The sequence below is a fragment of the Panthera onca genome, chromosome B1 (assembly GCF_046562875.1).
Source record: "Panthera onca isolate mPanOnc1 chromosome B1, mPanOnc1 haplotype 2, whole genome shotgun sequence".
NCBI classification, from domain to species: domain Eukaryota; kingdom Metazoa; phylum Chordata; class Mammalia; order Carnivora; family Felidae; genus Panthera; species Panthera onca.
This window is the reverse complement of record NC_138342.1, coordinates 190,193,647-190,206,695: the sequence shown is the minus strand read 5'-3', so window position 1 is coordinate 190,206,695 and position 13,049 is coordinate 190,193,647. Positions and strand designations below refer to the sequence as shown.

The 13,049-nt window shown below is 39.0% G+C and overlaps 1 protein-coding gene across 2 annotated transcripts in view; it reads left to right on the top strand.

The window, feature by feature from the left end:
- TRAPPC11 (trafficking protein particle complex subunit 11) overlaps positions 1 to 13,049 on the top strand; it is a 49,069-nt gene that overhangs the window by 579 nt on the left and 35,441 nt on the right. For both annotated transcript variants that reach the window (XM_060652882.3, XM_060652881.3), the window contains exons 2-8: positions 2,628 to 2,852; positions 4,555 to 4,724; positions 5,374 to 5,444; positions 6,278 to 6,392; positions 10,021 to 10,120; positions 10,456 to 10,529; positions 12,271 to 12,367. In XM_060652882.3, the coding sequence (XP_060508865.2) occupies positions 2,649 to 2,852; positions 4,555 to 4,724; positions 5,374 to 5,444; positions 6,278 to 6,392; positions 10,021 to 10,120; positions 10,456 to 10,529; positions 12,271 to 12,367 (831 nt within the window). In that variant the 5' untranslated portion in view covers positions 2,628 to 2,648. The remainder of the gene's footprint in view (positions 1 to 2,627; positions 2,853 to 4,554; positions 4,725 to 5,373; positions 5,445 to 6,277; positions 6,393 to 10,020; positions 10,121 to 10,455; positions 10,530 to 12,270; positions 12,368 to 13,049) is intronic.

Genomic DNA, 13,049 nt, shown 5'->3' with positions numbered 1-13,049 from the left:
TCGGGTTGTTGCTTCACGTTTTCCACATCTGCCCCCGCCCCATCCTGGCCCCCAATTGTTATTCCTTTTAGGATCGTTTCGTAATTGGACTTCTCCGAATCTCGTCCTTACTAACCTTATGCACTACACCCCGAACCTCCGTAAATTAAAAAATAGTGACCACCTTGGGATATTTTTGTTTTGTTTTGTTTTACCTGCCACTTTGCTGAGGTCGCCTTTCTTTGCAGTATATCATCCTTTTCAAGGCTCTTCCTTATTATTTTCCACGCCAGCTTCCAGATTATTTCCCCTTGCATTACATGGTCTCCCATCCAGAGTGTTCACATTATGACTTTTGCATCTCCTTCCATGTCACAGTTTATTAGTTGCTTCATTGGCTTCTTCCAGGAGATCTGGAAATTTCTACAAGCTGTCACTGAGATCCAGACAACCTCTGCACCTGCCCTTTGCCAGTGTTGTTCCCAGTCCCATCCCTGTGCTGTAGAATAAGCAGTACCGTCTCAAGTGCCAAAGGCTTTTAAGGTAGCAGGTGGCAAGAATTTCTGGCACGGTTTCCATACGGTAGTTTTTTTGGGACAGAATTACAACAACATAAGCTGGGCTGTCCATTATGATAGCCAGTAGCCATATGTGGCTTCTGAGCATGTGAAATAGGCTAGCCTGAACTCAGATGTGCTGTGAGTGTACAATACATTTCAGATAATGAAGACTTAGTTCAAAAAAGTGAAATACCTCATTAGCAATTTACATTAATGTCGAGGTGATAATATTTTGGACATATTGGTTAAATAGAATATTATTAAAATTAATTCCACCTGTTTCTTTTTGTTTTTTAATATGAGTAGAAAACTTAAAATTATTTATGTGGTTCATGTTCTATTTCTCTTGGACCCACACTGTGATTTAGAGCTTTCTAACTCATTTCTAGTTCCCCTTAATTCTCCATATTCAAAGACCACAGCCAATTCTCTTGAGCCTCTGGGGATGTTAAAGGAAATGGCCGTTTTAGGGTTCTAATCTAGATTGTTTGGTGTTAAAGCAAAGGCCTCCATATCTCCAGATAGTGTGTTTTGGCCGTCTCTTTATTTTTCACCTCCAAATTCCCTAGAACTAGTTTTTCTTTCTCTGAACTTGGCCCTCATCACTTAAATCCTATCTGGAAAGTGTATGTTTAAATAATTCTAAAACTTCTATCTCTTGTAGACATTTATCATTTTTGGTAACCTTTCCAAATCATCTATTCAATACCCCTTCTTCCTTCAGTACCTAAATTTGAGAAGCCTCATGATTTTTTTTTTTTTTAATTAACTTTTCAGTTAAAATTATTTGGTTATCAGGTGGTGACGGCTTCTCACTTTCCACAAAAATTGTGTTTGAGTTCTGTATGCTATACAGGTGAAGATTACCTCTTAAAAGAAACTTTAGATACGTGATTTTGGAAATGAGAAATTATCTTTAAAATATAATGGCAATTTTGTTTGGAGTAAACGTGTTTTTACATAATTGGTTTTCTTTTTTTTTTTCTCTAGATTTAAAATTTTTTCTTTTATTTTTAAAAAAATTTTTAAATGTTTTATTTATTTTTGAGAGAGAGAGAGAGAGAGAGGCAGAGTGTGAGCGGGGGAAGGGACAGAGAGAGAGGGAGACACAGAATCTGAAGCTGAGCTGTCAGCTTGGAGCTTGATACCGGGCTTGAACTCATGAACCATGACCTGAGCTGAAGTCGGTTGTTTAACCTACTGATCCACCCAGGTGCCCCTAAATTTTTCATTTTAGAGAGAGCATGCACGAGCAGGGAAGAGGGACAGAGGGAGAGAGACAGAGAGAGAGAGACAGAGAGAGACAGGGAATCTTAAGCAGGATCCATGCTCAGTGCAGGGCCCGATGTGGGGCTCAATCCCACAACTCTGGGATCATGACCTGAGCTGAAATCAAGAGTCAGGTGTTTAACCAACTGAGCCACCCAGGCGCCCCTATATAATTGCTTTTCTAAAGTTAGTGCGTAGTAGGATTCATAGACTGATTCTCAGCTGAAAGATGCAGTAGAAATGTGCCCTCCTAGAGGTTTTCACTCATTGTTTTTCCCTTCTAGATATTCCTTTAAATAATACATTTTATATTAATTGTGGAAAAGTGTGAAAGCATAGCTATTTATATAACTGGCATATTATTTTAATAATTTCCCAGGAATTCAGAAATTAGATGTTAGCAGTTACAGAGAAATTAGAGTTGTATTTATCGTATATGTAAGTCAGCGGTTATTTTTCTTCATGTCAAAAATCGCTCATGAAACTGATTTTAATTTGATCACCTTCCTGCTTTCTTTGCTCATCCCAAAGTTCTGTGTGCATTTTGAGATGTTACTGAAAACACCATTTGTCATGAAGTTGACTACAACCTTTGTAATAGGAAAGATTTTCTAAAAAATATGGTACCACTCGTTATTCAGGAATTGAAGTTTTCCCTTTTGTTCTCCTATTTGGTATTTGCTTGACAGTTTGCAGACACTTGAAAAGACTCAAAGTCTTTGGCCTTTTTGTAACATTTTTTAAATGGTGGAGGCTCCTATATTAGATATGGGTGTGGACTTTTAAAACATTTTGAGTGTATTTACATTTGTATTTCAGATTTTTTGTGACACCTTGAACATGAGCCCCACACAGTGGGACTTCCCTGTGGAATTATGTTGTCGGCCTATGGCTTTCGTTACTCTTACGGGCCTGGATGTGGTTTATAATGCTGTCCATCGAGCTGTCTGGGACGCTTTCTGTGCCAACCGGAGGGCTGATCGGGTACCGATTTCTTTCAAGGTGCTCCCCGGTGACCATGAGTATCCCAAATGTAGACCTAAGGTAATGATGTTATGATTGAGTGAGGGCTTTCCTTCTCTCCCTCTCTTCCTCTGTGTGTGTGTGTGTGTGTGTGTGTGTGTGTGTGTATCTTTTTTTTTTGTTCCTGATGTCTGTGCTGGAAAAGCGATGGTTATAGTGATGCGTTAGGAAAACCCAAGGCTTTTTGTATGTATTACATTGTAGGTATATTTAATGATTTTTTTTTTTAACCCCAGGGGAATAATTACGTTATCATTATTAAGCTTTCTATCCTCGTTTTTTTTTTGTTTGTTTGTTTTGTTTTTGTTTTTACTTGCTTAAAATCACCCCTAGTCTCCATAAAGTCCTCTCTAAAAGTAAGGTCTCACGTTCTCCATTTATCATTACCTGTTATCACTATAGAATCCATGGCTCTCACAGTTTGGTTCAATTTCACACACATATTTTTTGAGCACTTGCTTTGTGTTAGGTACTAGGAACTATACAATAGGCTGGTGACAGAAATTTAAATAAGACATAAAGACATACTTTCTGTCCCTGGAGACTTCTACATAAAATAAAACAATTTATATAGGATGGAGTGAGAAAAGGCATTAAGTTCAAAACTGACTTTTAGGTTGAACATCATAGTGGAGACTCTGATTGACCTAGAAAAATAATGGGATGATGTTAATAATAGCAGCTAATAAAAGTGCTTACAGTGTCAATTTACTTTTTAAAGAAAATCATATATATTCACCTGTTACTATAATCTTATGAGTTGGTCTGGTCTGAAAGTCAGTTAACAAGACATCAGAATAAACCACCTGTTCTGTGTGTGTGTGTGTGTGTGTGTGTGTGTGTGTGTGTGTGTGTTTTCCCTGGAGCAGTGTTTCTGACAGACTGGTCTATGGACCGAGTATATCATCATCACTTGGGGGTGTTGATTAAAACACGAATGTAAGACCTCCTTGATGAAACTGTGGATCTGGTCGCCAGTCGATTCTTTTGCTTATGTGTAGGAGAAGAGTGGAGACACCGTTTTACGTTCCGGGCTGTAGAAGCCGTGAGCTCTCTCTGAACTTGTGCCAGTCACAGCACCCCGGCGCTCACATGTTTGTTCTTAGTTGGTGTTTGTGTCCAGGAGGGCCAGTGCCCAGCACAGCCGTCCCCCCGTTTGTCCTGGATCCATTCTCCAGGGCAGGGAGCTTTTCATTTGCCCATTCCTTGTTCCTTCCTGAGTCCCTAAGCTTTTTGTGTTGGGTTTCCTTACTGTCCTCATCTTTCCTCACTTCAAGTGGATGTTGGATCAGCCTGAGTGGAGCAGTCTGAGTCGGTGTGGGTGCTTTGGAAGTCATTAGAGGTTTCCACGAGTTTCTTCAGGGCTAATATTCACATCTACCACCTCTTTCCCGTGATGTGGCACTTAGCACTGACCCCCGAGTGACTGCTAGGACACGTCTGTATTTAAGAGTTGCCCTGCATTTCTTTCGTCATGCACAGTAAGGCGAAATGGCATCCTGGTAATGTGTCTTTGAAACAAGCAGATCCAGGGTTGAGATTCCGCCTCCGATGCTTGTTAGCTCTTACTTTATCTCTGTAAACCGGAGCTTCCTCATCTTAACAACGTGTCGTGTGTATGTCGAATGAGATGAAGGCACGTAAAGTGCCCGTCACTCAATGACAGGGGCTTCTGCTGCTACTTTATCAAAGAAGTCTCTTCAGCTTTTGCCCCTGTTCGCAGAGGACTTCCTACGAATGGTACATTCCCAAGGGGATCTTAAAGACGGGTTGGATGAACAAACATCTGAATCTGGTGCCGGCCCTGGTGGTCGTGTTCTATGAACTGGACTGGGACGAGCCTCAGTGGAAAGAAAAGCAGTCCGAGTGCGCCACCAGAGTGGAAATTGTCAGGTAGGGGTGTCCCCGTTTCCCAGACTGACCACGTTAGCTGCCCATGTCTGTTATTTACCAGCACTTACCGAAGGCAGCCGAGAGCTGTTCAGGCTGCGCTGCCCTCCAGTGAAACTTGTCCGGTTCCTAACGGGCAGCTTCACGTTAACTTGTACAAGGCTAAGCTGTGTGAAGAAATTTAGAAGACATTTCGGACATTAGTCCGAATTTCCAAATGCTTTCCTCTTGCATGTATAATATTTTGGGGAGAGAAAACCTAATTTGCTATTTAGTCTCACAAGACACTTGTCTTATCACCACTGCTGTTTTAAAATACTTCTTTTGGATGACCAGTCTATGATGTATCGCTATAAAGAGAGAAGTTGTGTTATGACTTTTACACGAAAGTGTTTATTCCGCTTTGCTTTTGAAGCAGATTTTTGTTAGGATTAGAAGCTCGATACAAGAGTATACTTTTAAAACCTCAATCATTGTAGCATAGAGGTTTCTTTGTGTGCAGGAAAAGATTTCCTCTAATCTTGGGTGTTTTTAGTTGAAATTTATCTTCCTTCACCTGAATCATCAAGCTTGTACTTTATGTAAAGTCTGGAATACATTGTTTAAAAGTTAAAAGTTATGTTTAGTTAACTTTATTATTTTCCCATTGCAGGCAGAGTTTACAAGGGAGAAACACAAAAGTTGCAGTGGTTCTGATTCAGAAGAAAACTCCATTGCCCCCGGGTAACAAAAGATTAATTAATAACGAATTAATTGCTTTATGTTTCCCATCCATGTTATCAGGAGGTGTAGTTTTTGATGTTAAAATCTTTCATGCGTTCAGTTACGGGAAAGATGGTGTGTTCACTTTAAAAGGTACAAATAATGCATCAATAAATGCTTATTATAAAAAGAATTAAAATACATTAAAATGTTTTTAAAAATTAATGTTAAAATGTTAAATATTAAAATATTCTCCCCCAGCCCCAGTTCACTTACCTCACCATGTAGACATCTATCTATCGACTGATGAAACAGTTATTCACTTGATCTTTTAAAAAAGAATGTTATCTGAGGTCTGTTTGAAGTTATATTCTGTATGTAATTTTTTTTCTTAACATGCAATGGGACAAAGAAAAATGCCATAGGATTTCTAATTTCTTCTAAGAAAATGTCTTAGTTTCAAATGCTTATTTCTTCTACCTTCTAAGACTTTGAGAGGCCAGAATGTTTTTTGTTTCTCTTTTGAAACTTGTGGCATTTTGGAAACCACTTTCCTGGATTATTGCTTCCATTTTTAGTTACGGTTTTTGAAATAGTTATGTGGCATCTCTGTTGGCATAACTTGGCCTATCTTGGCTCCGTAGAAAATTCCACAGGGTTTTCCTAACAGATATGTACTGTGTAACTTCTGAGGACCCCAGAGAGCCCCCAAGGATCCCAGGAGACCACCTGGCATGGTGAAAGGGGGTTTGAGTTTTTCTTCCTAATTCTGTTGTTTAGATTTGGGGAGCCATTCGTTTAGAAAAAACACACCAATCATTTTATTTCTCTATCTTTATGGGATTTGTTAACAGGGGAAGATGTCACGGCGTCAGAAAGGGCTGCGGCTTTATGTAATGCGTGTGAACTCTCAGGAAAATCTCTGTTTGTGCTGCCCCACACTGACCACCTGGTGGGTTATATTATAAGGTAAATCAAGATCTTAAAATGTTTCTTCTTTAGATTGTTCATGAAGCATTGAAAAATTGGTTGTGTAGATTCATTTAATTAACAAAAACACGTGTTCATGGGAAAAAATATAAACGGTGCACAAGCTATAAGGTGAAAAGAAAAGTCCCCATTATTAACGTTTTCCAGTTCTTTAATATAACCACTACAACAGCTTCTTAAGTTTCTGTCCAAACATGGCTTTTAATATGAAAATAGATGTAACTGTACAACACATGCTGAACTGCCACTTAACGTTACCTCATTGACACCATATACACATCTAGGTCAACTGCAGTTTTTTGTTTTAATTTTTTTTAATGTTTTATTTATTCTTGAGAGAGAGAGAGAGAGAGAGGGGGAGACACTGAATCTGAAGCAGGCTCCAGACTCTGAGCTGTCAGCACAGAGCCCGGCGCGGGGCTCGAACTCACAGACCGTGAGATCATGACCTGAGCCAAAGTCAGACGCTTAACCGACTGAGCCACCCAGGCGCCCCTCTTAAATATTCTTTATAAATCCCTTGTATCTAAAAGGCATATGACTTGGGGACACAGCAATATCTCACAGAATATGTGACCATTATCTGTTGTTTTCTAGCTTTCAGTGTTGCAGAGAAGTTTTATAATATTACATTTTTGGCCAGGTTGTATTTTAGACTTGAACCTTTTCACTGATTTTGACCATAAGATGGTTTGCCTTTTCATTCTGTGTAAGTGTCCCTCTTAAACTCAGGAACAGTGTAGTCAATCTTTGATTATTAGTTCCCTTCCATTTGTTCCTGTGTCTCAGAAGCAAACTTCTGGAAGTGATGTCCTATAGGAAGTAATAGGTCATTCCCGTTGGTGTGTAAACGACACAACTTTAGGAAAGAGAAGTATAAATTCCACAGTAGAGAGCTTGAAAAGGCAACAAACGAAAGGATGAACTGCGAGAAAACTCAGATGCAGTCAGCAGGTAGAATCTCCGCATGGAAAATGATAAACAGTAGGTAGTGTGGATACTCAGTCAGATCAGTGGTGCTGAGGCTGAAATTGCCATGATTGCCCTGAACGCGGAAGGAGAGGACGGTGCGTTTTGTGTTTTCAACTGTGAGCATTGACCTCTGGGGAACAGAGAGGGGGCAGATACCTAGGAAACTGGTAGCACACTCGTACTGCTTTTCCTCCACCAAGGCCCATCCCAGCCCCCCAGCTGGCCTCGGACTTCCTCTCCAGGCTTTTGACAGTTCCTGCCTGTACGGTGCAGTATTGCGCCGTTCACGGCGCTGTTTCCTGTCACCGTGCTTTTGTAGGACTCCTGCCTTCCAGCTCCCTTTTCTGGGCTCTGTTACTCCACTTCTGTGGCTGAGTTCGCATGCAGCCTCCTTAAGAAAGCCATTGTCCTCCATCCATCCTGCACCTTCATCCACTGATTCTTCACTGTGGGGATTTTGGCCTCCAGGGAACATTTGGGAATGCCTGGAGACATGTATCAGGGCCCCTACTGAGGCTTCCTAATACTGGCATCTAGTGGGTAGAGTTCAGGGGTGCTGCTCTGCACCCTTCCGTGCACAGGAAAGCCCACAACAAAGAATTACCTGGTCCAGAACACCAGTGGTGTTGAGGTTGAGAAACCCCGCCTTAACGTCTTCCTCAGCTTTCAAATTGAGTGCTATCGTGGGTGCAAGAGAAACAGAAACTGTGGCTTCTGCCCTTAACCGCTGTGGTCTTACTGGGGATAATGCCACATTTGAGTAAGGAGGGCTGTGTCGAAATTACTGATATAAAAAGCAAGTGCTCTGGATCCAGGACCTCCAAAATAGAGATGCGAGCACCAGGGGTAAGACCGTCCACTGGACGTGAGGGAAGACATTATTACACCTTTCCTCATATGGATAGTTCATCTTAAGAGAGAGGGTAATGCTGAATATCGGTAAATCTTCATATTCAGTGTCTGATCCGGGAGGGAGTTAGCAGAGTTCCCGGTGGCATCCTCACTCATTTGTGTGCTTTCAGAACATTTTGATGTACATAGTAAGTATATAGACTACAAGGTTAAGTGATTCAGTTAAGTTTTTTTAAATATTCATTTATTTACTTATTTTTTAAAAATGTTTATTATTTTTTTTTTAAATTTTTTTTTAACGTTTATTTATTTTTGAGACAGAGAGAGACAGAGCATGAATGGGGGAGGGTCAGAGAGAGGGAGACACAGAATTGAAATAGGCTCCGGGCTCTGAGCTGTCAGCACAGGGGCCTGATGCGGGGCTCGAACTCACGGACCGCGAGATCCTGACCTGAGCCGAAGTCGGCGCTCAACCGACTGAGGCACCCAGGCGCCCCTAAAAATGTTTATTTTTGAGAGAGAGAGAGAGAGTATGAGCAGGGGAATGGCAGAGAGAGAGGGAGACACAGAATCTGAAGCAGGATCCATGCTCCGAGCTGTCAGCACAGAGCCCGACGCGGGGCTTGAACCCTTAAACTCTGAGATCGTGACCTGAGCTGACGTCGGATGCTCAACCGACTGAACCACCCAGGCCCCCCTGGTTAATGTGTTTTTTTTAATGTCAAAGAAACAGAATGTGTATAAAACTCCTGTGATGTGTTGAGTGATCAGGAGACTCTTGTGCTTCAGAGGTTCACTGATCATTTCAAGTGAAAATACTTAAAAGAATTGTCAAGCTTCTCATGAGTTAAGCATTTTTCTTTTATAAAAATGTGTTCTAAGTCCAAAGGCCTTCGTCTTAGGACAGTAGACTATCAGTGTCATGCTAATCAGCAGATTTTTTTTTTTTTAATCGTATTTTGTCTTTCAAAACAAAGGTTACCCGTTTATAAGACTTTATAGTTCAGCTTAGGTTCATATGTTCTTTCAAAGTTAGAACCTAACTTTAATTATTTTCATATTTTAACATTTTAAAAAGTGTAGTTTTAAAAATAGAAAATCTTGCCTTAAAATAGCAAATTTTTAAAGTTTAGGCTTAGCCATTTTTTTTCTTAGCATATTTTCCTCAGATGTACCTAAACTCTTTGAATACAGCTTCAAAATTGTGTTTTATTCCGAGGAGGAAAAGCCTTGAAGTCCAGCCTTTATCTGACTGTGAATTTAGCTTTCTTTCATGCCGTAGGCAGATACTTCTGATACATACTTATTTTCACAAAAGGAGCTTTGAGTTGTTTATCTGTCTGTGGTCAAATTTTCTTTGTTCTTATGTTATCCCAAAGTTAGGGAACAAAGTGGGATTTGAATCCTGTAAATGCTACTCTTCTGTCAATTGCCAGTTCTCATTTTTGGTCCTTTTTTCCATCAGTTTTCTTATCCTTTAACCTTAAATATTAAAATCAGAAAAAATAGTCAAATTGAATGAATATTGTATATCTGTTTCTTTCACACTTCCTATAAAAGTATAAAATAAAAGAGTGGATTATAAATAACTAAATGGTTTTGGGGGTCTTTACATTTTTTATTTAGAAATTAAGGATATTTTGCTTTTTATCTTTATCATGAAGTAAGCTACAGACATTATCTCTGTCATGATTTTACTTTTAGGTCTTACAAATATGACTCTTGAGAATAGTTTGGTTTAAAATAACTTTAGTGTTTGAATGTTGATTTTTTTTTTAAACAGATTAGAAAATGCCTTTTATGAACATGCACAGACTTATTACTACACTGAGATCAGAAGAGTGAAATCTCATAAAGAATTTTTGAATAAGACAACACACCAGGTACATTATTTTTCCTAAAGAAGGAAATAATAGAAGCATTCATGATTGATTATTTTAGAGGAGTTTTTTAAATGTCTGTAATACTTTGATGTTTTTAAATAGCTTCTATGCTTTTAAATTTTTTTAAAAGCTTTTAAAAACTAATTTCTCTTTCTACTTTTTGCCCTTAAAGTTCTTAGAGATTTTTATAGCTTCCTTAACTATACTTGTTTGTTGGAGTAATTCTTGATCTTTAATTTTGAATACTTTTGTGTTTCCTCTTAATAAACATTATCGTAATTTTTACATTATAAGAGAGTATGTGTAATGATATTTTTTCTATTCTTTTTTTTCAGCTTTTATTTGTTAGACATCAGTTCAAAATAGCTTTCTTCAGTGAATTGAAACAAGATACACAAAATGCCCTGAAGTAAGTTTTTAATGGTTGTCATACTAAATTTTTCTTATCTTTATGTTAACAGTAACGTATTAATGGCAGTGTCTGAATCTCAACAAAAGTTTAATTAATTTTAAAATGTTTATGTTGGTTAGGTTCGTGTATGTAGTATTTGATTCGTTTAGAGATGAATGGAATATAATATTTTGAGATTTTAAAAGAATTTCCGTTTTATTATCAGAAGTAAATTTCATACTCTCATAAAGCTTTCTGGTCTAATTTGATTACGTTTTGTGATCTAAAGAAACATTAAAATTCTTCCCATCCTGTTGACTACTTATTTGTATAATCGGTAAAATCTTTGTGTTGACTGACTTCCACTGCTAAATATATGTTAAACATTCCTTATCTAATACGATGAATTTCTGAGGATGTATAGTGCATTTAGTTAGTTAATCTATGATTTTACTTATTTAAAAAAATTTTTTTTTGGTTTATGTATTTATTTTGAGAGAGAAAGCAAGCAGGGGAGGGGCAAAGAGAAAGGGAGAGAGAGAATCCCAAGCAGGTTCCATGCTGTCAGCAATGAGCCTGATCTGGGACTTGAACCCACAAACTGAGACCGTGACCTGAGCTGCCCAAACTAGGAGATCGTGACCTGAGCTGAAACCAAGAGTCAGACGCTTAACCGACTGAGCGACCCAGGGGCCCCCATGATTTTGTTTTTAATTAAATTTTTGTTAAAGTTTATACATCTCAGCATCATTTTTCATTCGAAGGCTCTGCTTAGAGCTTTGAAGAGTAGTTGTGTATGTGTTGGTAGTGGTTACGCATTTTATTCCTTTGCTTTTACTAAGCACAATTTAGTAAAACATTTTTTTCTAACTTTAACTCAGTTTTTAAAGGTTGAGTGTGGCAGTGTAACATAGGAATAAAAACTGAAGAGAGGCTAAGTGTGCAGGGCAGAAGAATAAGAGAAACAAAAGTCAATCTACTATTCAGAGGAATATTGCAGAAACATCTTTTTTGTTATTGTTGAGGTGGGGAACACCAGATTGTGTTGTGTAAATGTCAGCAACTCCATGGGATGGTAACTGGCTTCAACGTAGTTCACTTTGTACCCATGGTACCACTTCTAAGTCTTCTCAAAGGTAATTCTGGGAAGACAAATTTTACCAGGGGAAGTTAGGAGCAAAGAGTTGTCTTTGGAGAAGCCTGGAGATTTTCTCATCCCCTTCCATCCTCAGGGGAGGCATTCTTCTAGCAGGCTCTCCTGTCTCAGCCCACTCCCCCTTCTCCAGCCGGTGCCCGAGATCGGCAGTGGCCACTGAACTTGTAGACATACTTGGGTTTAAAAGCTGTTGACCTGTGCCCTGTCTCGATTAGCACCTTCTGTGCTATTACAATTTCTGTTCATTGGAGAAGCTCACAATGGTGCTTTTAAAAAAAAGCTTATTTCTTTTTAACAGAATGCTGACTTTTTAACGTAATTCTGGACAGTTGTCTACTTTCGTTTTCAACTTACTTTCTATCAGTTATTGACAGACGTTAATGACAGAACAATGCACTTGCAATGGTTCTGTTCTTAGTGAAAAGTCATTGATTCCTCCCACATACTAGTAATCAACATCATTTTTCAGATGGATATGTATAAGTTATTCCTAAACTGTTCAGTGCTAAGAAGTGTTTCCTTTTTCTAATAATTTGTTCTTGGGAATCTTTTCTTGAGATTTACTTATATCATAATTAACCATGTTCCCCATGTTTGCATTAGGAATTATAGGACCGCCTATAATCTTGTGCATGAATTGAGAGCCCATGAAACTAATATTCTGGAAATTAAGACAATGGCAGGATTTATAAACTACAAGGTAATGGTTCTACTTCCAAATGAAGAAAACATGTCTTTAAATATTAGATTATCTTTTTGAAATTTGAAAATCCGTATTAGTTACTTGCTTTGAAAGTGAGTATTTGATTAATTAGGCTCTCCTCTTGCGATGGTTCTGTAGCAGAACCGGCTGTAATGCTTGCTTTCGAGTTTATGGGTCCCAGAGTTCTCCCTTAGGGCAGTTTTATTTTTGTAAGACTCCTTTAGGAGGGGTTTTTGTTTTTGTTTTTGTTTTTAAGTTTATTTATTTGTTTTGAGAGAGACAGAGCGCAAATGGGGGAGGGACAGAGAGAGAGGGGAGAGAGAAAGAATCCTAAGCAGGCTCCACGCTGTCAGCACAGAGCCCGATTTGGGGCTCAAACTCACAAACCATGAGATCATGACCTGAGCTGAAACAGAAGTCAGATGCTTAACTGACTGAGCCACCCAGGGGCCCCGAGGGGCTTCTGTTTTTCAGTGGGAATAGGAGGGAGAGAGAGAGAAGAAAGCTGCCTATAGTCGTGAATTTTTAAAGATGCAACACATTCAAACTATGTAAGCCTCCCTTGGTTTAATGGCACAGCCATAGAAAAGGCGTATCTGTTCACCTCGGAGGAAACTTTTATACCTGTTATTTGAGCATTTTCAGATTGTATGTGGTAGAAATAGATGCCTGCAGAAGG